The sequence below is a fragment of the Metopolophium dirhodum genome, chromosome 6 (genome assembly GCF_019925205.1).
Source record: "Metopolophium dirhodum isolate CAU chromosome 6, ASM1992520v1, whole genome shotgun sequence".
Lineage (NCBI taxonomy): Eukaryota > Metazoa > Arthropoda > Insecta > Hemiptera > Aphididae > Metopolophium > Metopolophium dirhodum.
Window position 1 is genome coordinate 23,239,240 of NC_083565.1, and position 12,864 is coordinate 23,252,103.

Below are 12,864 nucleotides of genomic sequence, written 5' to 3' on the forward strand. Positions count from 1 at the left end.
ATATATTAGTTTTCATTACAATTTTAGGTAAATTCGAAAACTAAAATAGGTAATTAATATTTATTCTACTAAATATTTTATTTGAATTATATTACATACGATATTTTTTCCGCCCTTTAGGCTTTAATGTATTGTCGCCTCTGCCGCCTGGAGCAAGTGCTCCTTTTGCACTCCCCCTTGATGCGCTGCTGGAGTAGAGAGTCAATATCATTAGGTAACAGACCTCTTAGGAAAGTTTTACCAAACATCCGTCTACGGCCAGCTAGAGATTTAAGGTCAAGAATCTTTGAGGCTCAATTGTAATCGTGTGGGAGACACTGAATGTCTAAAACGAAACTTGCATACTATACAAATTTACGTTGGACTCTTTTAAGCTGAAAAGAACCATTTGTAGTATGCTGGTCCAAATTAGTGAACCGTACTCCAATTAGAGTAACTAATTATGCAAGCAATACCCCCCATATGATTATGAAAAATGTTCATTGAATATGAATAAATAATAATTAAAATATTGTAGTTGAGTTTAGTAATTACGTTGATATTTGATTTACGCGGGAAAATGAATAAATTTAGAAGACTCCTTGTGGACCGCGAATGGTCTTTCTTATTGTTCAGTCTTTGTTATTATAGTGATAATACGATAAGCAGTAGTCAAACAGATAACAGATTACAGCATGTCATATGAGCATTCAGACATTATTGTTTGTTAATGCCGCGTTAAGCCGTTAATTGTTTATACTTATTTACTTAATTTGTAAAATTGATTTACCATTTGTTTTGTTATGTTAAACTATTATGCTACTATAGTTTACCGGAATTGTATTTTTCCAAAATAACCTTTTTCCCAGATTTTTAACTATAAGTTTATCGAATTGTACCTATATTGTTTATTTTAAAATACGTATTGAATATTGTATTTATCTATTTAGATTTTTTTCATTTTTTATTTTTACTACTTACAAAGAACAGTGATATTAATTGTATACATAATTACGTTGAAGCTTGCTTATAGTTTTCATTGATAAAGGCAATCCAATATAAAGTTTTAATTTTTTTTTTCAAAATGAGTATGTTATTTGATCAAATAAAATTGTTACACAGCCAAAAATTGCATTCCAATGTCATAAAAGTGGTACATTTTAGATTAATTGTTGTTATGTAAAATTTGAACATATTTTTTTTAAGTTTTAACATATTTTACTTACATTTTAGGCAGAAATGGTTTTAAAAGTTAGTGAACATACAACAGATATCTTAACAGCGCCACACAAATTCCGTGTATTAGCATATCAGGGTGATTCACATTACTCCTTAGGTAATTATCGCCAAGCAGAAGCTGCTTATATAACTGCGTTGACATTTAAAGAAGCCTGGATTTCCGCAAACCCTCCACAAACTCCATATGATGGCGCAAAAGATCCTATGCCTGTTTTAGGTTAGTATATAATATATATATATAACTATAAATAAGCTTAATGTAATTTATGTGTGAGTGTATTAATATTTTTTAAAAACAAAAAATACTGTTTATTTTTCAGATATTAAATATCAACTGCATCTATGTTTAGTGAAATTAAAAGATAATAAACAGGCCTTAACTGTCTTACAATCGGTACCGTCCAAACAGAGAAAAACTAAAATTAACATGGCTATAGCAAAACTTAATCATCAAATGGGCAATATTGTTCACGCTGTTACTGCTTATAACAAAGTTCTAAAAGTAAGTATCTACAATAATAATTTGCCGATATCTTGTTTTCTATTAACTAGAAATTACATTATTACCAATTTCTAGTAATTTTAACCACAGTAGAAACTGTAGACAAACCTAAAATGTTAATTATCTTCTGAACAATTTTTCTAAATATATGTCTTATTTTTTAATTATATTTTTCTATACTATTTATTTAAATGTATATCCACACGTTGTATGATAAAATTAAAATCAATAACTACATTGTTTTGCTCGGAATAATTAACTATGATTATATACCTATGTAGTTTAATTCAGTTTTAATTTTTCTAGGAATGTCCATTAGCAATTGAAGCAGCTGAAGGACTTTTGAGCTTAGGTGTTAAAGGAACAGAAGTGAATGCTATGATGTTAGAAATGGTTGGAATTAATGGACTTGAATGGTTAGTATTTAATAATTAATATTTGGAACTATATCACCTATTGTATGTATATATTATTTTAGGATCAGTGGCTGGATAAAAGCCCATGCTTATCTGTTTCAACAGACTGAGTATCCTGCAGCTATCAATACATTAAAACAATTGGATGATAACTCACCTTTATGCAATAGTAATAGATTATTAGTAGCTATAGGAAAGTCATATTATTTTTATGGAGATCGTAAAAATGCGCTTATTTACTTACAAAGAGTTAGTATTTACAATAATTACTTGTTTGAATTTCTAAATTATATTTTAACACAGTGTATTTTGTAGGCTTACAGGTTAAATCCACTAATGCAAGATGGTCTGTGCACACTAGCCATGTGTCTATACATGGAAAAACACAATAGAGATTTAGAAAAATTGCTCCCAACAAGTTATACGGATGAATCATCGATTGACTCCCATATGTGGATAGTTCTTGCTTTTGTGTGTTATAGTAATAGTAATTATTCTAAAGCACTGTGCTTAGCGCAAAAAGTATTTATAATGATTTTTAAATAAATATACCAATTTACCCTACAACAATAATTGTGTTTTTATAGGCTTGTTCTGTTGATCAAAAAAATATTGAAGCGCTATTGTTGCACGGAATGATATTAACAAGTATGAAAAAGTATTCTGATGCTATTTTACAATTCCGTAAAGCTAATGATGTAAGTAATTAAATTTTCTTTTTTCTTTATGATATTATACGTGTCTATTATTTCCTAGATTGCGTCTTATCTTTTCGATCCTCATAAAGGTATGGTAGATTGTTATATAGCATTGCATAAGATGAGAAATGCTGTAACAGCTGCTAGTAATTGTTGTAAACAAATGAATAACCACCCGAAAGCATTAACAGTAAGTTAATAAAAAATACATTTTTAATTTAATTAAAATTTATTTATTTTTAATAATTACGAGGCTGGGCCAATATATTCATATTATATTAGTAAATATTTGCTAAATAGTTGCTAAACGTGATCTGCTGAGTATACATTTGCTATGTTACACACTTGTAATACGGAGACAACAAATGTCTGTGTAGTGTCCTCTTAAGAGGATGTCAGCATACAATTTGTTTTCCCTCTCTCGTCCACGCGCAACATAGACAAAACGCATTTACGCAGAATCATTTTTTTCCATATTTTTAAGTTATCTTAGAGTAAAATCACCCATTACAAAAAAGATAAAGAATAATGGGAATGACATATTGATTTGTCTAAATATTGTCTCAAAACAGTTTAAACATAATTTAAATTAACACATTTTTTTTGTTTATTTTTAAAGCCAAAGTCAAATATAATATAAAACTGATTTGTCATTCCCTCAAAAATATTATTCTCTATCTTTTTTGTAATTGGTGATTTTACTCTAAGATTACTTAAAAACATAGAAAAACTGATTCTACGTCAATGCGTTTTGTCTATGTTGCACGTGGTCCAGAGAGAAAAAAACTAATAGTGCCCCGACATCCTCTTAAGTAAATATTAATAGAAATCTCTGTACCTATTTATAAATATATTTTAATATATCTTACATAATTCATATTTATTGTTTAGTTATATGCTTCAATACTCATGAAAGATCCAATGACAGTGAGTAAAGCAAAAATACTTTTGGAAAGAGCATTAAATGTCGATGAATACTATCTCCCAGCAATATATATGATTGCTCAGATATATGAACAAGAAGGAAATCTCAGTCCTGCTGTTGCTGTATTGCATAAGCAAGCATTAGATCAACCAACTTGTAGAATATATCAAATGCTAGGCGATTTAAGTGTTAAACAAAATCAACTAGAAAAAGCGTTTGACTTCTATTATTCTGCACTCAAGTAATTAGATTGATTTTTTAAGTTTAATATCAAACATTTGGATATGGCATTCATACACTTTAAGGCCAACATAGCAGATAGAGAAATAATTGTTGTTATTGACACAGAAGCTTTTGAACAATAAAGAAACTAACATTGAAACAAGGATGAAAAGGGGATTGGAAGCTGTGTATTTATTTCACGTTTTAGACCCAAAAGTCTGACAATATTACGCATACTTAAAATAATCAGATTTGAACTCTGTAAAAAGATTTGAGTTGATCGACCTTTTTTCTATGTTATTATGGAAATTTATTTTTGATATTTCTTTAAAAATTGTTCTTAAATCTTAGTTTAAATTTTCAGATTTATTTTATTGTCTTTTTTAAGAAAGTTAAACAGTTATTCTAAAATCGACTCCCACAATAACCCAGAAAAAAGGTCCATCAACTCAAATCTTTTTACAGAATTGAAATCCAATAATTTTGAGTTGGCGTATTTTTGTCTGGCTTTTAGGTATAGATTGATTAAAATTAGTTTTTTGTTGGAACAAAATATTTTATTTCATCAAATGCAGTGACTTGTGCATGTGCGTGCGAGCCGCTAGTTGTTTGCCGGAAATTGTTATGATTATCCCACCGTTGTTGAATATGCGGGTAGTAGTGGTGGCGCGCTGGACACTCACAACAGTACTATGTGACTTCAACTGATAAGCTAATTGCCTATAGTTTACTCCTTTGAAAAAGAGCGCTTCCAGCCCCCTTAACTAATAGTATCAGTTATGTTGGCTTACATATTTTTATACAATGCCACATCCATAAGTTCAATATCAATGATGATTGGATTTAAATACACGTATACATTTTTATAAATATATTATTAAAAAAAACTACTTTCAGGACAAAATAGGCTTCTAAAATTGTATTTTTTGAGTTATAACTTATTTAATTATGTCAATGTCGTCAATCTTTAGCTTTGTACATGGTCCATGTGGTAATTATTTTCTCCTGCTCATGATCTACTTATAATATTAGTTATATTATGTTCCAGTCTACTTTTCTATCTATGCAATGATCAAGTTATCTTATTGTTATGCTATAATAACGAACATAAAATCCGCAATGTATAAACTAAATTGTCTGGTGCACTAAAAATAAAATAACAAAACTATTAAATCAAAATGAAATAACATTTTTATTGGTTAAGAAAATGATGTGCGCCTTATAGACACTGCTGCACTTGAATAAACCACAATCTTCTTAGTAGCTTACATATATTTGATGGTTATTCATTATTCTATTGGTTTTTAGGTGTATTAAATATTATGTTTTAATAAATAATAACAATATAATATTCCTTTATATAAGTATAATTAATTTTAAATTTAAATATTGAATACTTAATATATAAATATAAAAACATAGTTTAATTAGAATATTTCATCTGATAACAATAGGATTTTTTTTTAAAAATAATTCTATTCTATAATTGATGTTAAATAAACATATTCACTTTTTAAATTACTATAGGTATCTTAATTAAATTTTTATAAATTATAAAACTTATATTTTATTTAATAAAAATTCACATAATAATTATAATTTTTTGTTTGATTATTTTTAGTCTCGACCCTAATAATAAACGAGTTATGGAGAGTTTAGAGAGTTTGGGGAAACCGTGTAATACTTCAACAGCCACATCTGCAGATTCGACTGGACCAGTTTTAAATGGGTCACTTTTAGATGCAACATTTAGTGGTGTTAATAATGCCGAAAATGAATCAACACCATTCAATAATGCTGTACATGAAGAAGATACATTTATGGATTCTGATCATGAAGGATCTGGATCAGACATATCCATATAATTGTTCATGGCAGTTTTAAGCTATGTAAATTAACTCTGATATTTTAAATAAGTTTAGTTATTACTTATTTTCTTATTGATCTGCCTTGTGATTATGACATGAATAGTGGACAATTTCACCATTTGGGCATCTTACAAACGCACTGAAACATTTAGATAATGTATATTTTGTTTTTTATTATTTAATTAATTAAAGTACCTTTGATTTCCAAATCGTTTTTTACATACTCTACATATATTGAATTCTGTCAAAGTAATATTTTGCGACTCGTAAAATATTCTCTGTTGTTGAATCTAACATATACAATATTAAATATTAGAATATTTCAAATACATATTAAACAAAAATAATTTTTACTTTTAAAAGCTTAGCATAAAGTAGTCCACGATTCACTTGATAAAGCCTTCTATCACTGATTGCTTTGTCTAGTGCAATTACTAGAAAATTATTAATACGATTAATAGGTATTTCATCTGGTAACACTTTTAATACATCTGGAGTAGCGATTTGAGCAGCATTTTTATTTAAAATTTCAACAACTTTTTCTAAATTGGGTGCTGGCTTTGATACGCCTCCTAGTCCAGCTAACCAACTATCTGGAGGGTCAATAAGTAATCTCAACAGTATTACGTAAATCTATAATTAATTTTTAAATGTATAAACATAACATGTATTATAATTTTTAATTGTTTTAATAAAATTACTTGATCGCAGTCTTCATTTTTTGATTTATAAACTTTATCACAGTACTCAATTGCTCGGTTAACATCATCCAACACAGTGACATACATAGACAAGACTTGTTCATGGCGACCAAGTTTACCCAATACTATAGCACGTTCTTCAAAAAATCCTATTAAATTATATTTTATAATAGTAAGACATCTTTAACCATATAATAATACTAGAATAGCAAAACATTTTTAACATTACCATCCAAAGGAAAATGTACCAATACTGTTTCCGGAGTATAACACTTTGATTGTTCTAAAAATTCCAAAAGTTTTGTTTTAGTGTTTTGTGCTGTTTGTTCATCAGCTTGCATTGACATGGTGTTGTATTTTTGAAGCTTTTCTCTATATTGATGTATTAAAGCATTATGACATATAGCATTGGTATCATTCCAAACGTGTATTACATGTTCCAGATAAGGTATAATAAGATTTTTGTGATTTCTAATTAAAAAATCCAATACTTTAGGTCTAGGTAAATGTTCTACTTCAGCAACATCTTCTGTAAATATAGTAAGCCCTTCTTCTGGATACTTATTTAACACCCAATCAGAAAACTGTAGAATGATATCAATATTATTTGAACCTATTAAATAAATATTTTGTAAATTATAAAATATATATAAAAAACAGAAGATAATATAATAATTATTAATAAACACTAATGGGAATTAATTACCAATATTTTGTAGATATTGAATAGTTCTTTCGGGTCCTTTGAGATTAGAATCAGAATCATCTGACTGCTTTTGAAGGAGTTCTAATGCCTTACTATGTAATCCTTTGGTCTGATACAAAATTATTAATTCACTGTATTTCTTATACTTTTTTAATGTTGTTTCCGTTTCTAATAAATGACAATGATTAAGTCTTAAAAGAGGTGCTATCAGAGCATCATTAGTCTAAAACGTAAAAATGTATATAAATTATTATTTTGTCATTATTTTTTGTAGGTATCTAGAACTTACTTGTAAATAACATTTCAGAAGCGTAGTGTCTATTATCTGAAGTAACTGTTCTTGATGATTACTATTTATTTCAAGAATATCTGATTGATTTTTAACATTGGGTTCTTTCAAAAGTTTGAATCGCACCTAAAAATTCACCAAGAGTTTAAACTTGAAATACAAATAATTTGATTAAATAGTCATGTTATTACTTCAGTTAAATATTCAATCAATGCAACAATTTTTATTTCCATTTCTTTTTCAAGAATTTCCTCTCCATAGTCTGAATCACTTTGAGGTAATAAATTTGGAAATAATCTGATAACATCATAAGGATCTGTAGAATTTAAATTAATATTGCACTCAGATCAAGTTTAAAATATGAACAATACAACTTTTATACCTGTATTTAACTTCAAAAATTCTCTCATGGATTCTTGATATTTCTTTTTTTCAAATAAATCATTGGCATATAAGGTTCTAATTTGTGATACATTTTTTTCTTTATCATCAACAGATTCATCAGATATGTTCTATATTATATCATAATAAATTAAAAAATATACTAACTAAAATATAGGTGAATATGAAAATATTATTATGATTTATTGATTTTATGAAAATAATATAACTTAGTTTTTACGTTTTATATAGGATCCATTTTTGGTCGATTTTTGAAGTACTATATATTTCATAACTATCCGCCAATGTGTTATGACATTATTTAAGTTGAAAAACAGTTTTTATTTTTAATAAGAAGAAAGGGTATACACAACAACAGTAGTCAAAGGGTTAATACGCATTCATTATTTAAAAATAAAAAATCTAACATAAAAAATGGCACTTTTAACAAAACATATTAGTCACTTGTGTTGACTAGTGTTGGGTATTTATCATTAAACAAGAAAAATGCACCCAATTAATTTGTAAGAAAATAATATTTAAGGGGATTCGATACCGTGATTTTCTGTTTTTGTCTAACACACGCGCGACATAGTATTTTAGACGTGTTTTTTGCCAAACATTCCAATTGATCTATTAAAGCGATGAGAATTCTGAAAACAGATTTGAATTCGTCGTCAAGTCTACTTGAAATCGACTTTCCCACATTTTTGATATTATCCCTCCAAATTCCAGAAAACGTCATATTAAAAAAGAGTATATAAACATTTTTGTATTTCAATTTTTGGAGAATCTAAAATCAAAAAATCAAAATTGTGGGAAAATCGATTTCAAATAGATATGACGACGAATTAAAATCTGTTTTCAGAATTCTGTTCACTTCATTGGATCAATTGATATGTTTGGCAAAGAATCCGTCTAAAATCCTATGTCGTGCGTGTGTTAGACAAAAACAGAAAATCACGGTATGGAATCCCCTTAATATAAAATGTATTATAATATGACAAACTACTAATCTTTATAGTTAATTACTTACAGCCAATTTTAAAGCCAGTTGGAAATCTTTGTCTTCAAGAAGTCGTTTGATTTGTTTTGCAAATGGAACTGCTTTTAAACAGCAGACATCCAACGTAGACGAAACATAAATTAAACCATTTTGACAAGAAAACATATTCGATGTTTTAGAAGTAACTGATATTACTTGACGAGACACTGAACTTTCAACTGATTCTATAGTTTGTACATACAACTTATCACTTATACTTGCGATTAAGTAAGGTTCATCATATACTGAAATAAAATTGTGTTAAATAATACAATACTTATACTCTTAAGTATAAAACTTTTACTCACAAATAATAGATGGTGTGTCTATCCATTTAATAAATTGCTGTTCAGCTACATCATCCATTGTACTCATAACAATAAAATGGGAATCTTTGACAACACCAAACATTGTGTCAGATATTTTGGTTATTATGGGCTCTTGATTTTTCCCAGTTAAGAACAAAGGTTTTACTTGTTCCATAGTAACCTACAATAAATACAATGTTTAAATTTCTTTAACACTATTCAGTTTAACATAATCAGAAAACATCAAGTATTTATTTTAAACTTAAATTCTTTAGTGATTTTACAGCCGATTATTTGAAATATTATTATAATCAGTCTATACTAAGGGATCTAACTATTAAATAATAAATCATATTCACTGATAACTATTGAAATTTCAACTATAAAAAAAAAATGCATACAGAATAGATATGATTATTATTTTTGTTATTGCTATTTACTAAATTAAATTCGTTGAACCTATACATAAATAGAACATTAACTTATATAGAATATAGTAACTAGTAAGCAAATAATGAATGACACGGCCCAAAATTTTAAAGATTTATTTTTAATTTTTGTAGTGTGCCTACTACTTACTATAAAATATCAATACACTATTAGAATATTACATTTTTGATAACTTAAAATATGAATATATCCATGACCTGTCTAAATTTACTCTTGCGTTAATTTTCATGACTGCTGTTGTAATTCTATGAACTAGGTACTTAAGTGTTTATTTATATTTGATTAATAGGCTTTAGTTATTAATAATTATAATACACTTTTAGGAATTGGTTTATTTATTAGTTTTTGTAGCTTAACTGATAATGTATAGGCTTAGAATTTTAGATTTCCAATTACATTTACAGTGAAGCTCATTATTATTTTTTCTAAACAATCAATAATTCTGACAAAAAATTGTTCCAAACTACAAAAATATTTATTATTAGCAAAGTAAAAAATTAGAGAAGTTGTTTTGCTAGTATCCTTTTTTTAAATTTTTATTACACTGATTCATTGTAACAAATTATGTAATATGTTTATATGATGGCATTAAAACGGTTTTAAACTCACGGATACATGTATTTTTACTGGTAAATAAAATAACTCAAACTATCTGTATGAACTATGAAGGTCAAACCCTTTTAACCCTATCATAATAAAAATGTATTAATATATTATTATTAAGATATAGAGATGTTCCATTAAAACAATAGTCAACAAGTAATTCAAATACAATTTTTCATTTTTTCAATTTTTGTTTTTATGAAATTCTATAGTTATTTTATAATATTTAGAGCAGTTTTATGAAAAATGTTAGTATAATATTAAATTATAAAAATTATTATACATTTATTAAGGAAGACCATACGACTATATAATTTTAGCCTATTAAATATTTGCAATTAATAATTAATTATTAACATGAATATTTCATTCATGTAATTTTAACTATAGTGTTACTTTGAACAAAACTATATAAATAAATATTTTACAAAATACTATTTATCCTATTTGTACCCTAGATTAACAACTTACAGTATTGAATACTAACACATAGAAATCATGTTTACAGTTATTAGTATGAGTAAACTTACATCAAATAAATAATATTCATTTTTACAGCCAATAACTACTGTTTGATCACACCAGACTAGTGTACGTGGTATATCTGGTAAGTCAATATTTTCAGAATGTTCCAAAAAATCTTTTCCTTTCCAATAGTAAACTTGCAATTGTCTCTTAACAGCTACACAAAGGCGAACTACTGTGTTGCTGGGATTACTTTGTAATCCATCGGGAGTCTATAAATATATATTTTTAACATTTTTTCTGTTTAATCATGTCATTTATTAAGTTTAAATAATTTACCTTCACATTTATAGTAAAAGAACTAGCACCTTTAGTTTTTTGTAAGCCAGTTGTTTTCAAATGTATTACTTTATCTCGAGATACATCAAGCACACTAACTCTTTCATCTAAAAATGTAATAAAAAAAAATTAGAATAAAAAAAAACGTTTCTTATTCAAATGTTAAGTACCTGATAGACAAATAACTATTTGACATTCTGATATTGCAGTCAATTGTAGTATAGGTCTTTTGCTAAATGTTTTATTACAGTCAACTAATTGTACTCTAGGACTGGTGGTGTACAAAAATATGTGACCCAGACGATTACCAACCAGCAAATAATTATCTAAGAAATAAAAGAATACATTTAATATTAATAACATAGTATGGTCATATACTTTCTCATATTATCAGTGGTATGGTTACCTACTTGCATTCAATTTTATGAATTATGAACTATAAGGGATTATAATTAAAAGAAATACTAATTCAATAGTCTAAAAACAATTTATATTTGTATAGATAATAATTAGGGCAAGGCAATTCAAGTCAAAAAGAATTATCTTAAATAGTGTAATGATGTAATATATATATAACAAGTTTAAAAACAAATGATAGAGTATGATGCAGATTTCTGAAAATGGTGAAATATGAATTCATGAACACCCGTCGAAAAATCATAATAAAGATAGAATAATATTCTATGTATGTAATAGACACATTTTCAACAATTAAAACTTATGATGAAAACAATTACCATAAGCAGTGATGCTTTCGATTTGTACAGAATACTTCAACAGTTTAACAACTTCATATACGTCGTGCATTTTGAACTGTAAATCAATGGCACTCGTAAATCACACAGGAATAACAATTTATAGCCAGTAACGAGCAAAGATTACCATACCTAGAATACGTAGGTCACATAGGTAGGTACCTAAAATTAATCAATTATGAATAAATATTAAACCTAGGCCGCTGTATTTGTATTTGTACAATACGGCTGCTGAGTGTATAATTATTAATATCGAAAGCTACTAAATTCTTTATAGTTAATAATAATATTAGGCATTTTGCTTCCTTAATTCTAAATTCAACATATTAATTTTTATTTTTTAACGCAAAAATTATGTTATTTACAGAGATTTTATTTTTTATCAATTACTCAATTACGATAACATTGATATGAGTCGGCGACGGAGAGTTACATCACGTCATGGAAAGTAAAACTGTTTTTTTATTCTTCCATTTACAATTTCACGAATTTCGCGGTCTTTCCATAAAAATATTTATGCCGCGTATACCTACATTATGCCAATATTGAATATGGTAATGATATAAATATAGAATGGCAGACTATTGACTCATAATATCATTCGTAGATGCATGATAAACCGATAAAATAATAAAACATAGTGCGTCCGATCTATAATAAAATATTGTTATTTTAAAATTTAAATATAGGCGTGGATACCATTTGAATTAGTACGTCGTGCTTTATACAATTTACCGCAGTACCTACTCAACTGTTACAGACATAATTATCGTGTGCGCATAATGCGTGCGGAATATAAAAGTCGGTAAATTCAAACATATTATGATAATCGATTGAAACATTTCGTCAGCAGCACACTGCAGTCTTATATTATTATTATATTATGCTGCGCCACCGCATATTGGTAGAAGAAACTATAAGAAAGAGTACGAATATTGATGAGCTTTCTCGTGGTATACCTACGACCATAATA

The 12,864-nt window shown here is 27.4% G+C and overlaps 2 protein-coding genes across 2 annotated transcripts; one reads left to right on the forward strand and one right to left on the reverse strand.

The window, feature by feature from the left end:
- Positions 1–682: 682 nt before the first annotated feature.
- Positions 683–6,559, forward strand: LOC132946072 (anaphase-promoting complex subunit 7). The gene is made up of 10 exons (XM_061015897.1): positions 683–1,132; positions 1,213–1,435; positions 1,539–1,720; positions 2,027–2,136; positions 2,199–2,385; positions 2,452–2,658; positions 2,724–2,834; positions 2,893–3,024; positions 3,726–4,000; positions 5,603–6,559. Exons 1-10 carry the CDS (start codon positions 1,064–1,066, stop codon positions 5,844–5,846), a joined length of 1,740 nt encoding a protein of 579 aa, XP_060871880.1. The 5' UTR covers positions 683–1,063; the 3' UTR covers positions 5,847–6,559.
- On the reverse strand, positions 5,850–12,261 carry LOC132946071 (vam6/Vps39-like protein). Its single transcript, XM_061015896.1, has 16 exons — positions 12,024–12,261; positions 11,874–11,949; positions 11,307–11,462; positions 11,137–11,243; positions 10,863–11,069; positions 9,280–9,460; positions 8,963–9,216; positions 7,928–8,057; positions 7,737–7,861; positions 7,546–7,671; positions 7,257–7,479; positions 6,780–7,163; positions 6,551–6,699; positions 6,204–6,482; positions 6,045–6,139; positions 5,850–5,988 (listed from the first exon to the last, which is right to left on the reverse strand). Exons 2-16 carry the CDS (start codon positions 11,941–11,943, stop codon positions 5,919–5,921), a joined length of 2,556 nt encoding a protein of 851 aa, XP_060871879.1. The 5' UTR covers positions 11,944–11,949; positions 12,024–12,261; the 3' UTR covers positions 5,850–5,918.
- Between the last annotated feature and the right edge of the window lie 603 nt (positions 12,262–12,864).